We start from the raw sequence: 15,176 nt of genomic DNA, 5'->3' as shown, positions 1-15,176 counted from the left end.
TGAGGTGCCTGAGTGGCTCAGTTGGTTTAGCATTTGCCTTCAGTTCAATTCATCATCTCAGGGTCCTGGGATCAAGCTCCACGTTGGGCACCCTGCTCAGTGGGGAGCCTGCTTCTCCCTCTCCCTCTGCCACTGTCCCCTCCCTACTGCTTGTGCTTCTTTCTCTCTCTCTCAAATAAATAAAATCTTTTTAAAAAAAGATGCCCAGTGTTCGTAGATTAGAAGAATTAATATTTTTAAAATGTACATAGCACCCAAAGTTATATACAGATTCAACACAATACCTGTCAAAATTCCAATGTCATTTTTCACAGGAATAGAAAAGGCAGTCCTAAAATTCATATTTTATTTTTTTAATGTTTTTTTATTATATTATGTTAGTCACCATACAGTACATCCCTGGTTTTTGATGTAAAGTTCGATGATTCGTTAGTTGCGTATAACACCCAGTGCACCATGCAATACGTGCCCTCCTTACTACCCATCACCAGCCTATCCCATTCCCCCACCCCCTTCACCTGTGAAGCCCTCAGTTTGTTTCTCAGAGTCCATAGTCTCTCATGCTTCATTCCCCCTTCTGATTACCCCCCCTTCTTTATCCCTTTCTTCTCCTACTGATCTTCCTAGTTCTTATGTTCCATAGATGAGAGAAATCATATGATAATTGTCTTTCTCTGCTTGACTTATTTCACTTAGCATTATCTCCTCCAGTGCTGTCCATGTTGCAGCAAATGTTGAGAAATCATTCTTTTTGATAGCTGCATAATATTCCATTGTATATATGGACCACAACTTCTTTTTTTTTTTTTTTTAAGATTTTATTTATTTATTTGTTTGACAGACAGCCAGCGAGAGAGGGAACACAAGCACGGGGGGTGGGAGAGGAAGAAGCAGGCTCACAGCGGAGGAACCTGATGTGGGGCTCGATCCCATAATGCCAGGATCATGCCCTGAGCCGAAGGCAGACGCCCAACCGCTGTGCCACCCAGGCGCCCCTGGACCACAACTTCTTAATCCATTCATCTGTTGAAGGGCATCTCGGCTCCTTCCACGATTTAGCTATTGTGGACAAAGCTGCTATGAACATTGGGGTGCATATGGCCCTTCTCTTCACTATGTCGGTATCTTTGGGGTAAATACCCAGTAGTGCAATGGCTGGGTCATAGGGTAGCTCAATTTTTAACTTTTTAAGGGACCTCCACACTGTTTTCCAGAGTGGCTGTACCAACTTGCATTCCCACCAACAATGTAGGAGGGATCCCCTTTCTCCACATCCTCTCCAACAATTGTTGTCTCTTGCCTTGTCAATTTTTGCCATTCTAACTGGTGTAAGGTGGTATCTTTGTGGTTTTGATTTGAATTTCCCTGATGGCTAGTGATTTTTAACATTTTTTCATGTGTCTGTTAGCCGTTTGTATGTCTTCATTGGAAAAGTGTCTGTTCATATCTTCTGCCCATTTTATGATTTGTTTATTTGTTTCTTGCATATTGAGTTTGAGAAGTTCTTTGTAGATCTTGGATAGCAGTCTTTTATCTGTAGTGTCATTTGCAAATATATTCTCCCATTCCGTGGGTTGCCTTTTAGTTTTTTTCACTGTTTCTCTGGCTGTGCAGAAGCTTTTTATCTTGATGAAGTCCCACAAGTTCATTTTATCTTTTGTTTCTCTTGCCTTTGGAGATGTGTCATGAAAAAGTTGCTGTGGCCGATGTTGTAGAGGTTGCCGTCTATGTTCTCCTCTAGGATTTTGATGGATTCCTGTCTCACATCAAGGTCTTTCGTCCATTTGGAGTTTATCTTTGTGTATGGTGTAAGAGAGTGGTCAGGTTTCATTCTTTTGCATGTAGCTGTCCAATTTTCCCAGCACCATTTATTGAAGAGACTGTCTTTTTTCCACTGGATGTTTTTTCCTGCTTTATCAAAGATTAGTTGACCAAAGAGCCGAGGGTCCATTTCTGGGTTCTCTATTCTGTTCCATTGATATATGTATCTGTTTTTGTGCCAGTACCATGCTGTCTTTGTGATCACAGCTTTGTAGTACAACTTGAAATCCGGCATTGTGATGCCCCCAGCTTTGTTTTTCCTTTTCAACAATTCCTTGGCGATTCGTGGCCTTTTCTGGTTCCATACAAATTTAAGGACTATTTCTTCCAGTTCTTTGAAAAATGTCATTGGTATTTTGATCGGGATAGCATTGAAAGTGTAGATTGCTCTGGGTAGCATGGACATTTTAACTATGTTAATTCTTCCGATCCATGAGCATGGAATATTTTTCCATCTTTTTGTGTCTTCTTCAATGTCTTTCAAGAGTGATTTGTAGTTTCTAGAATATAGATCCTTTACATCTCTGGTTAAGTTAATTCCAAGGTAACATATGGTTTTTGGTGCTATTATAAATGGGATGGATTCCCTAATTTCTCTTTCTTCTGTCTCATTATTCATGTGTAGAAATGCAACTGATTTCTGAGCATTGATTTTGTATCCTGCCACATTACTGAATTGCTCTATAACTTCTAATAGTTTGGGAGTGGATTCTTTTGGGTTTTCGTATAGAGTATCATGTCATCTGCGAAGAGAGACAGTTTGACTTCTTCTTTGCGGATTTGGATACCTTTTATCCCTTTTTGTTGCCTGATTGCTGTTGCAAGGACTTCTAGTACTATGTTGAATAATAATGGCGAAAGTGGACATCCTTGTGGTGTTCCTGATCTTAAGGGCAAGGCTTTCAGCTTTTCCCCATTGAGAATGATATTTGCTGTAGGCTTTTCATAGATGGTTTTTATGAGATTGAGGAATGTACCCTGTATCCCTACACTCTGAAGGGTTTTAATCAGGAAAGGATGCTGTATTTTGTCAAATGCTTTATCTGCATCTATTGAGAGAATCATATGATTTTTGGCTTTTTCCTTCCGGGTAAAATCTAAGACACCGATCGATTTGCGAATGTTGAACCACCCTTGCATCCCAGGGATGAATCCCACTTGGTCATGATGGATAATCCTTTTAATGTACTGTTGGATTCTATTAGCCAGGATCTTGTTGAGGATTTTGGCATCCATATTCATTAGGGAAATCGGTCTGTAATTCTCCTTTTTGATGGGGTCTTTGCCTGGTTTGGGGATCAAGGTAATATTGGCCTCATAGAATGAGTTTGGTAGCTTTCCTTCTGTTTCTATTTTTTGAAATAGCTTTAGGAGAATAGGTATTATTTCTTCTTTGAATGTTTGGTAGAATTCCCCGGGAAAGCCGTCCAGTCCTGGTGTTCTATTTTTTGGAAGGTATTTTATCACTGTTTCAATCTCTTCATAATTAATTGGCCTGTTTAAAAAATCAATTTCTTCCTGTTTCAGTCTTGGTAGTTTATAGGTTTCCAGGAAGGCCTCCATCTCTTCCAGATTGCTTAATTTATTGGCATAAAGCTGTTAATAAAAGTTTCTAATAATCCTTACAATTTCATTGGTGTTGGTCGTGACCTCTCCCTTTTCATTCATAATTTTATTAATTTGGGTCCTTTCTCTATTCTTTTGGATAAGTCTTGCCAGCGGTTTGTCAATTTTATTTACTTTTTCAAAGAACCAGCTTCTAGTTCTGTTGATCTGCTCTGTTGTGTTCCTGGTTTCTAATTCATTGATTTCTGCTCTAATTTTGGTCAACTGCTTCCTTGTGCGTGGATTAGGCCTGTCCCTCTGTTGCTGTTCCAGCTTCTTGAGGTGAGAATATAAAAACTGCATTTTAGATTTTTCTGTTCTTTTGAGTGAGGCTTGGATGGCTATGTATTTTCCCCTTAGGACTGCCTTTGCTGTATCCCATAGGTTTTGGACCATTGTGTTTTCATTCTCGTTGGTCTCCATAAATTGTTTAAATTCATTTTTGATTTCCTCGTTTATCGAATCATTCTTGAGCAGGATGGTTCTTAGTCTCCAAGTGTTTGAGTTTCTTCCAAATTTTTCCTTGTGGTTGAGTTCCAATTTCAAAGCGTTGTGGTCTGAGAATATGCAGGGAACAATTTCAGTCTTTTGGTATTGGTTGAGACCTGTTTTGTGACCATTCTCTATTCTTGAGAATGTTCCATGGGCATTAGAATAGAATGAGTATTCTTTGGTTCTGGGGTGTAGTGTTCTATATATATCTATGAGGTCCAACTCATCGAGTATGGCATTCAAAGCCCTTGTTTCTTTGCTGGTTTTCTGCTCTGGTGCTCTGTCTATTTCTGATAATGGAGTGTTGAGGTCCCCTACTATTAATGTATTTTTATCTATATGTCTCTTTATTCTGGTTAAGAGTTGGCTTGTGTATCTTGCTGCTCCCCTGTTGGGGGCATATATATTTATAATTGTCATATCCACTTGTTGGATACATCCTTTAAGAATAATATAGTGCCCTTCTGTGTCTCTAACTATAGTCTTTAGTTTAAAATCCAATCTGTCTGATATGAGAATTGCTACCCCAGCTTTCTTTTGAGGACCATTGGCGTGAAAGATGGTATTCCATCCCTTTACTTTCAGTATGAATGTATCTTTAGGTTCAAACTGAGTCTCTTGTAGACAGTACATGGATGGGTCATGTCTTTTTATCCAATCTGCAACCCCGTGGCGCTTTATGGGAGCATTTAGGCCATTTACATTGAGACTGATTATTGAGAGATATGATTTTAATGATGCCATGTTGCCTGTAAAGTCTTTCGTTCTATAGATTGTAACTTTCTGTTCTGTATCACTCTCGGGGCCTTTTTACTTTTATAGAACCCCCCCTTAATATCTCCTGTAGGGCTGGTTTCGTGGTTACGAAATTGGTCAATGACTGGCGATTCTGGAAGGTCTTTATCTTTCCCATCAATTCTGAATGACAGCCTTGCTGGATAAAGGATCCTTGGCTGCACGTTTTTCCCTGAAAGAGCTTTAAAAATGCCCCCCGCCAACCCTTTCTCTCATTCTAGGTCTGTGTAGACAGGTCTGACGTAATTCTGATACCTTTGTCTTGGTACGTGAGAAATTTCTTTGCCCTGGCCGCTTTCAATACTGTATCCTTGGATCTAATATTTGCGAAATGCACTATGACGTGACGTGGCATAGGTTTGTCGTGGTTAAGCTTGGGAGGGGTCCTCTCTGCCTCTTGGACACGAATGCTTGTTTCCTTTGCTAGATTAGGGAAGTTTTCAGCTATAATTTGTTCAAATATCTCTTCTAGACCTCTGTTTTTCTCCACCCCCTCGCGGATGCCAATGATTCTGACATTGGAACGTTTCATTGAGTCGGTAATCTCCCGTAACCTACATTCTTGAGATTGGATTTTTTTGAGCCAAGATTCTATTTTAGCTTTCTCTTCTACTAACCCATCCTCCAATTTGCCAATACATTCTTCTGCCTCATTCACCCTGGCCATCAGAGCCTCTAGTTTTGACTGCATTTGGTTCATAGAATTTTTAATTTCTGCCAGATTCGCTCTCATTTCCGCCCTTAGAGATTCTATATTCTCATTAACATTTTCGTTAATAATTTTTTCGAGTCTACACATCATTTTGACCATTGTTACTCTGAACTCCATTTCTGTTAATTTGGTTATGTCCATATCCATTAGTTCTGTGGCAGAGGCCACAGACTCATTGTCTTTTCTTTGCTGGGGGGGATTTCTCCTTCTCGTCATTCTGATGAGGAGAGGTTGCGGGGTTGTCCAGAGCCCAAATTATTGACCAGGACCCAGGTAGTGCACCCTGGCTTTATAGGGACCTTAGGGATGTGGGCTTCTTGATTTTTCAGCCTGCATTCTGGGGCAGGGGCCTGCCGCGCTGATACTCAGGCAACCCTGTTTGTGTGGAGTCTCCGTGTCCCCTGCGAGGGGGGATGGAGATGGGCATGCTGTGAGCCGGTATTTCCAGCCTTTTGTTCTCTGGCAGCTTTCCCTGGCGGTTTGCTGTGCCTCTTCTGAGAGTCAGAGCAGCAGTAGCCGAATCTCAACCTCTGTCTCAGAACAGAGGGATCGCAGACCGTTTTCCACTGATGTTCTGGCCACTTTAACTCTGTTTCTGTTGGTGCTGCTCAACCCTGCAGCGTCCCAGGATGTGCACACCACAGCTGGCGTCCCAGCCCTCTCTTCCAAGGCCCACGCATCTCTGTCCTTTGTGTTTCTAACACCGCCAGCTGCCAGCCACCAGCCGCCCCTGCACGCTCCGGAGCTCCTGGTCACAGTCTGGTTCCAGTGCGTGCACTGGAGCTCTGTTTCAGTCTGGTCGCACGCGTTCCCTGGCTCATGGTCTTAGTCTGCTCTCTTGCGGGTGCCAGTCTGCAAGTCCGTCCGCGCCCCGCGCAGGTGGCTACTGCTTCCCGGCACCCGAATGCGGCGTCTCTCTCCCCCTTCCATTTATCTTCCGATATCTGTGCGCGGTTTCATGGCTCCCAGCTTTGTACCTCAATACTCAGCGCTGGAGATGTTCATTTGTAGAGATCCAGATGTATCTTCCTGCGTCTCAGGTTGATTCCTAAAATTCATATTTTAAACCCCACATAGCCAAAGCAGTTTTTAGAAAGAAGAATAAAGCTGAAGACATCACGTTTCTTGATTCCAAAACATATTTTAGATTTATAATAATCGAAACAGTATGGTACTGGCACTGAAACAGACATATAGACCATTGGAATGGAATAGTGGGCCCCCAAGTAAATCCACACATCTCCAAGTCAACTGATAACTTTGACAAGGTTACCAAGAACACACAATCGGAACAGGAGAGTCTCTTTGATAAACGGTGTTGGGAAAACTGAATATCCACATACATAAGAATGAGATTAGACTCCTTTCTTACCATTTACAAAAATCAATTCAAAATAGATTGAAGATTTAAATCTAAGACCTGAAACTGTAAAACCACTAGAAGAAAACAGGGAAATAACCATTACTATGGGCAATGTTATTTTTGGCTATGATGACAATATCATAGACAATCAAACCAAAAATAGAAAAATAGATTGAATCAAACTAAAAAGATTCTGCTCAGCAAACATTCAATAGAGTAAAATGACAACCTGCAGAATGGAAGAAAATATTTGTAACATCTGTCTGATAAGGAGTTAATATTCAAAATCCATAAGGAACTCACACAACTCAATAACAAAAAACTAACTCAATTTAAAAATGGGCAAAGGACTTAGACATTTCTCCAGAGAAGACATAGAAATGACCAAGACCAATGAAAAGATGCTCAACTTCACTAATCGTCAGGGAAATGCAAATCACAGTCACAGTGAAATATCTTCTCACTTAGAATGCCTATTACCAGATAGATGGTAGATGACAACTGTTGCTGAGGATGTGGAAAGAAGGGAACACTCATGCACTTTTGGTAGCACTGTAGATCGATACAGCCACTTTGGAAAACAGTAAGGAGGTTCCTCAAAATATTAAAAATAGAACTATCTTATGTTCAAGCAATCCCACTTCTAGGTATTTATCCAAAGGAAATAAACTCATAATTTCAAAAAGATACCTGCACTCTTTATGTTGATTTCAGTATTATTTACAATAGCCAGGAGGTGGAAGCAACCTCATGGATGAATGGATGAATGGATAAAGAAAATGTGATACATGAAGACCCACTCATACACACAATAGAGTATTATTCCACCTTAAAAAAGAAGGAAATCCTGCCATTTGAAACTACATGGATGAAACTTGAGGAAAATTTGCTAAGTGAAATAAACCAGATGCAGAAAAACAGTGCATGATCTCACTTATATGTGGAATCTAAAATAGTCAAATTCATAGAAGCAGAGAGTAGAATGGCTATACCAGTTTGGGCCTAGAGAGAGGGGGAAGTGAGATGCTGCTCAAAAAGTACAAAGTTTCAGTTACGCAAGATGAATAAGTTATGGAGATCTAATGTACAGCAACATGACTGTACTTAATACTGTATTGTAGACTTGAAGTGTTCTACGAGGGTGCATCTTATGTGTTCTCATGACACAGAAGTAACTGTGCGGTGATGGATATGTTAACTAGCTTGAATGTGGTGATTAGGTTGTCTATGTCTATCAATCAAGTTGTACACTTTAGATGTATACTTTTTTTTTTTTAAAGATTTTATTTATTTATTTATTTGACAGAGACAGCCAGCGAGAGAGGGAACACAAGCAGGGGGAGTGGGAGAGGAAGAAGCAGGCTCCCAGCAGAGGAGCCTGATGTGGGGCTTGATCCCATAACGCCGGGACCACGCCCTGAGCTGAAGGCAGACGCCCAACGACTGGGCCACTCAGGCGCCCCCTAGATGTATATGGTTTTTAATTGCTAATTATACCTCAGTAAAGCCATGGGGGGATTGAATTAGAATTTATGTGGCCAACTTCTTGTGTAATTACTATTGAAAATCTGAAGAGAAATTATCTATCTAGCAATTTAAGGGTAGATACCATAGGAAAGTTCTTAAAATTAGCTGTGATAAATATGTTACCGCTACTTTTGTAATAAATAATTTTCCTTTATTGTATCTTTCTGTAGATTTATTACCTTAATTAGAGATGCTCAGTTGTTAACGAGAGACTTGTATCATAAATAGAAGTGACAAGTAGAATCTATCTCATATAGAATGATTTAATTTTTAGATTAGCTTATTAGTGTTAACATTGGCTAGAGTTTTTAATTAAAGTTAAATGCTAAATATCACATAATTTTACCTTAAATTGCCACTGATTTCACACTAGGAAATAACAGTAATTGTTGAATAATTTAAGATGAACCAATTTTTAAGTTAGGCCAATGAGAAAAATATCCTCATTTTTCATATTAACCTCATTTAGATTACCTTTGTGTAGGTCTTGAAGTTAACTAGGTATGTTTTGCTTGTTCTCAGTGAGTAATAAGACTCTTTGATTGTAAGAAAGCACAGTGAACTCTTAAGCATAAATGGAATTCATTAGATTGATAGCAACAACAGGAATGGAGAGAAAGACTGGGAAAGTAGGCTTGGAGAGAGGTAGGCTGAGCTACTTTGAGGGTTAGCAAGTAGGAACTTCAGGTCTGTCTCTTTGCTGGTACATTTTGGTCAGGGCCCACTGCTAGAATGAATAAACCGCTTTGCCTCTTCATTATCCAAATAGGCAGAGTCAAGATTCAGAATTCAGGGGTGGGGTTTTCAACGTGCTTTAATCTACTTGCCTGCCCCTTAGTGTACTTGAGTAGTGAGAGAAAGGGCCTTACACAAGGGTTCTCCAGGAAACTTTCCCTTTCCCTTTCCTAGTGGCAAGGCAAGAGCCAGCATTGTCTGTCTCCACATTTGTCACAGAAGGTGGAAAGCAGATGCAGCATGGATGAAAGCTAAGCCTATCCAGTACCCTTCAATCTCTCTCTCCTGTTTCAAAGGACTGGGCAGCTGCCCATAGAAAACGATGTCATTGGGATTTCTAAACACAGAAGTCTAAAGACAATATGATAAGTTGTCATTAGGCAAAACTTTTCCATGGATAAGTAATGTGTAAAAACTTTTATGAAACTCTGTTCCTTTTTTCATTTTATGCAGTGTAAAACTTTCCACTTTCCAGAAAGAATATATTCTAAATCGGAGGTTGTTCAATTACTTACGTTAACTGAATTTTCCCAACGTCATTTCCTCACAGGTACACATTTGCCTTTCTTGCATTCTGCTCTGAATATTTCCTGTAAACCAGTGATGACATTGAAGTTGAGTTTTCCAGTGACATTCACTGGAGACCCTAGAGAGAGTGAATATGTGAAAGAGAAAAGTCTAATAAGAGAAGCCAAAATAATGGTGGCTTGTTTTAATAGATTCTCTGGCCAGTATTCCCCATTTCTGTTTAACATGATTTTTCTGGCAGTCTTGAAGTTTTTGTAAAATCTTTACTGTTTTCATAAAAACCCATGTTAAAGTACTTAAAAAGTCCTTTTTAAAATTTTCATCCTTTTTCCAGTGAAATGAAATTGTTACAGGTAGCCTACAAGTATATCTTACTGTGATAGCTTCTCACAGACTTGGGCCTGTTTTACTTTTTTAGTATTCCATTCTGAGAATCTAGTATTTACATCAAATAATGTTTCTTTGTGGACATAGATGGAGCAAATATTTTTAAATGTACACAGATACTGTGTAAAATCAGAAATATTCATAGGTAGGCTGGTAGAGACATATAAATGGGGTTTTTCCATTTGAATCACAGTTTACAGCTAGAGGTGCTGTGCGGGTTCATTTTCTTTGGCGCAGGATGGTCTTGCCGACACACCACTGACTGCCACCACAACAGGACGATTGTTTCTGACAGTTAGTGGCAGGCACATATTACTTCCCTGCTTCTGAGCTGATGGCTCAGACTTTGCTACGCCAAAGTCACGGACTCCCATGAGACAAGGCAGTTTGCCTACGTGGTATTTTGAAGCCTTTTAGAGGTAGAATAGGACCTTTGCAAACAGAATTATGCTTTTAAATTATATTTAACCACCAGTTCAAATGTTGACTTAGTCTTGTGACAGTGATTAATTGGTTTGTGAGGTTTATATTTTGGCCAAAAGTTAGCTTTTTTGCAAGTTGTTATTAATGAGTAGTGGTTCTACAAAAACGAGAGTAAACCATGAGCTGTTGCAATGGTTTCATTCCTTTTTTTTTTTTTTAAGATTTTATTTATTTATTTGACAGAGGTAGAGACAGCCAGCGAGAGAGGGAACACAGCAGGGAGTGGGAGAGGAAGAAGCAGGCTCATAGCGGAGGAGCCTGATGTGGGGCTCTATCCCATAACGCTGGGATCACGCCCTGAGCCGAAGGCAGACGCTTAACCGCTGTGCCACCCAGGCGCCCCTGCAATGGTTTCATTCTGTAGTTGAAATATTTCCAGTGGGTTATATTGTTCAGTGCAGTTATCATTGATTTAATAATTTTCATAAAGATTTATTGGTAGTCACTTCTAACAAAAAATTACAGAAACCTTATGGATTTTTTATTTTGTATTTTTCTGCATTTAGTTTTATTCATTTTGTTTTTTGTTTACTGACTTAAATTGAGTGTGAATTTTGATGCTCAAAATTATACACCTGGAATCTTTTCTTATTTTAACTGGAATCTGATAATCTATGACTTTAAGATACTATAATTTTTTAGGTAAGGTGTAAAATGCAGCTTTAGTCCTTTAGTAATATCTTTGTGGAAAAGTTAGGAAGTCTGAATTTCACACGTTAGTGATTTAGCCTTTAGAGAAAGAATGAAAAACACATGTTGTAGGAGACATGAGTAGTCCCAGCTAGCTTTCCTATAGCTCTGTTGACAATCTGTTAACATACCATCTTAAAAAGATGAATTTTGGGGGCCGGATTGATACCATTAGGTTCCTCTGCCATTGCAGAACAGTGAAGACAAAAGCACTCACCATCTTAATATTCACAGGACTGTGCTAAAGAATAATGATTTAAGATCAAGACAAGAGTTAACTGCCCACCTCACCAACCAGTGGCCTTCCCCAGGAGCTCTGGATGTCAATGCTGTTGCCTTGGATACGTTGCTTTACCGAAAACACAATAAACAGTGGTATGAGTAAGTGTAATACTTTTTTTTCCAACTAATTACAAATTTAGTTGTACCAAAACATATGGTTATCCACTTTGGTTTCTCACTTATTCTCCTTTCTGAATTCATTATTACCTTAGGGAAAAAGAATTTAAGAGTACTTTGGCTTGATAAAGTCAGATTAAGGAGTGAATATGTTAACATTTTGAAACCAAGGCACCCTGGGGAAGTAAAATATCTAAGAAGTTCTTATGCAGTATTTACCAGCTCCCTGCTTCTCCCTTAAGTCTTCAGCCAGTCCTTCAGTTAAGTCTATGAGCTCGTACTTAATGAGCCATCTATTTTTTAATTTTAGCTTTGGTATTTGTATTTGTCTTAGGATTAATTTTCCTGCTAGTTAGAAAACACAAAATTCCATCTCATGAAAGAATGAAAAGATATTTGTTCTTGGTGGGTCTGAGGGAGTTTGGTTTATTTTCAGTAAATCTAATTTTTGGAGGCTATAGAAGAGATAATCACCCCACCTATGAGCCATAAGATTCTTTTTGTATTTCTTTGTCCTGCTGTTTAGGACTATTTCATTAAGTCATAGTGTCGAAATGTTGAGAGAGCTGCAAAATCTTAGGCTATATTCCTTTGGAGTATCCTTATTTTGAAAGTTATAAATTGTATTACCTTCTTTTGCCTTTTAGCCACTCTTCCCATCTTGATAACTTTTTCAGTATCTTTATTTTCCTATCTTCAGCTCGTTTTCTCATTATTTCCCTCTGTCCCTCCATCCCCTTCTGTTCTCTCCCTTTCCTCCCTCCCCCCCTTTCTTCTCTTCCTCCCTTCTCCCTCCCTCCTTCCCTCTTTCTCTTTTTTTTTAATTTCTTCTCCACTGTTCTTTTAGAGCCCTTATTTTTAAACTTCACTGGTAGAGCGACTCACTTCCATCTGTGCTTCTTAGGGTGCTTTTCACTAGGTAGTTAGTAGCCAGATATTTCTACAGGGTTTGTGTTAGCATAGACATAATTTCTACCTGCTTTACTGTGTAATTTTTTTCATTTATCAAAGAGAGTACTCAAAATAAGTTTGAGCTTCTGTTGCTAAAAAATACTTTTTTTGTCTGTATCACTGATTGCTAGAGATAGGCAGGGAAAAGTGAGCAGACTGTTTACAGAATAGTTCAGTAGAACTCTCTTCAACATCTACTAAACCGTGCTGCTTAGTATGATTCAAGGTGTTGACTGAGCCTTTCATGGATTGTATCTAGTTCCCTTATACGCCCTCTGACAGTTATAAATAACTAGAGTATATCTTCTTATTTTCGTCTATAATTTTATTTTTCTATGACATATAAGTAATAAAAATATTAGTTTATTCATATTTCTGATTTATGATTGAAAAATGGAATCTATTGTAGTCTTTGGTCCACTTATGTCTCTATAACACATGAGATGCTCCTGCTTTTATAACTGCAAAAATATTATAACATTAACTCCTGACAAGTTAAAAGACTAATAGTATGCTTTTTACTGCAATATCCACATTGTCACTTTAGATAGTAGGAGGTAAAATATTTTAGACCAAAGACCTGTATGTAGCCCTGCCTGTAGAGCTGCCTGTTGAGGAGCCATTGAGTCTCAGTGGAAGAGTTATTTCTAGTTGACCTTCACATGTGGTAGTAATGACTGGCTTTTACAAAGTATTATAGCAGCAGCAAAAGTAATTGCAGTATCAGAAAAGAACGTAGTGAAAGTGTCTGTTGGTCTATTTAGCATGGATCCAGACTTTATACTCTTTGACTCAGCTACGCAGCAACATGCTTTCATCTGGCCTTACATCGATGTTGGTGCTGCTTTTAGATGGCCCTGTTGCCGAACGGCTATATTCCTGAGCAAAATGGATGCAGCTAGGGTGTAGTATGGACATCACTGGACCCAGAGTTTAGGGTCAGGACTTGAAAGTAATCTCTGCTACCCTGTTTGCTGTGTAACAACACTAAGCAACACCTCTTACCTTCTGCACATGTAATACTGGGGGTAATGCCTATTCAGTAATAAATTGCATGGCACCTACTACCTCTCAGGGAATCTTTATTTATATTGTATATAATCTCTTTTTATGTTCTTATATAACCTTGAATATACACCCTCCCTCCGTCTTAAGCTCTACTTTGTTAGAGAGTTTGTAAAACTTATGTAAAAGTAAAATGACCAGCAGATCTCCAGTTGTTCTGAAAAAGTAATCCCAACTTTTTAATGTAAAAATTGAGACTTTGGATTTCCAGAATAGAGTAGTGCTCTATAAATAATGTTTGAAACAAATCATAGCTTTTCTCAGGATCTAGTTTTTGCTCCCCTCAAATCTGTACTATTAAGCCAAAGCTGTTAAACTAACTTCGTCACTGATTCCTCTTAATTTGACCAGCATCTTCAGGACGTTTAACAAACATTTACCCAGCACCTACAAATTATGGAAGAGGTGGCTAAAATCTCTCAATAAGGAACATTAGTGTTCTTGAAAACGTGGAGAAAGAAACTGACCATAGAATTCGTCATTATATTATATTATAATTATAATTTCCTGCTAAGAGTATGGGATGTCTGTATTTCTCTAGGAGCTCTGTTGAGTTAGCTTTGGAAAGAATGATAATGTGCTGTTTGATTTAATGAATTTCTTGGTGTAGCTGATGTTTCTTAAAATGAGTGATTGGGTAACTTTGCTATGCTGTCAGCTACTCATAGAAAAATGCTTTTCACAGTGGAAGATCTTATATTTATTTTCACTTACTATACTGTTTAAAAAACTTTAAAAATATCATTTTCAGTTTTTTCTTTATTATTTAGACCTGGCAAGGTCTAATTAATTATGCTGGATCTTCTATCTTTTCCTTTATTTCAAACATAGGAATATCATGTTAAAATTTTTTAAAGCATTACAGGCTGACTGTAAAAACTCAACAATAAGTAAGTATATAAAACACACACATTGAGCAATTGGTTACTTTTTTGTTTCCAATAAGTTCCATTTTAGTGTGTTTTATATGTAAACTCTAGGCCACATGTCCCTTACTAGATGATAAGTTATATAATCTTGTTAGATTATTGCCTAACCCACTCATTTCCATCCTAAAAGATCAGATTTATTGTCATCATATTTTTATTTTCTACTTAAGCTTTTTCAGTCCTCTGAATTTATCATTGCTATTCATCTGGCTATCATTCATAAAATTTTTGAGAATTATGAGCTTTTATATGCCTTTCATGATCTATGTGAGCTATTTTTTTTTTTGATGGCTTATGAGGAGATATAATTATTTCAGAGGTCTTACCGCTTCTCTTTCCCATGTGCATTTTTCCAGTATTTTTGGAGTAGAACTCCCTGAAGCACTGGGGCTGCAGAAATCTTTTGCTGCTTGTGAGGTTTGCGTTGACCTGACTCACATACGGTCTTCCCTTTCAGGCTCCCTGGCATCCTTCCATTAATTTTAGTAAATTGAGTATAAAGATATTCTGATAAAAGAAATGCTTATTTTGTTCCTCAAACCCATTTCTATGAAAATCAGACCAAGAATAAAAAGAACAGCCCATCTCTGGCTCCAGGAACGTTCATGTGCCTCTGTGTCTACAGTGTGCCTCTCCGTGTTTTTTTTTTTCTTCATGTGGATAACGTCTCCTTCTGAGCCTTACACTCTTTCTT

The 15,176-nt window shown here is 38.6% G+C and overlaps 1 protein-coding gene across 6 annotated transcripts in view; it reads left to right on the top strand.

Moving 5' to 3' along the window:
* The window catches only part of RUNDC3B (RUN domain containing 3B), a 133,414-nt gene that overhangs the window by 101,379 nt on the left and 16,859 nt on the right, over positions 1–15,176 (top strand). For 4 of the 6 annotated variants that reach the window (XM_087861110.1, XM_045793332.2, XM_045793331.2 and 1 more), the window contains one exon: positions 11,373–11,519. The exons of the other annotated variants lie outside the window; for them this stretch is intronic. In XM_087861110.1, the coding sequence (XP_087717236.1) occupies positions 11,373–11,519 (147 nt within the window). The remainder of the gene's footprint in view (positions 1–11,372; positions 11,520–15,176) is intronic. 6 annotated transcript variants of the gene reach the window in all.

The sequence above is a fragment of the Ursus americanus genome, chromosome 3, assembly GCF_024610735.1.
Source record: "Ursus americanus isolate L20-20 chromosome 3, mUrsAme1.1.p, whole genome shotgun sequence".
NCBI lineage: Eukaryota > Metazoa > Chordata > Mammalia > Carnivora > Ursidae > Ursus > Ursus americanus.
The sequence above is the reverse complement of the archived record's forward strand: the minus strand, read 5'-3'. Positions and strand labels throughout refer to the sequence as shown.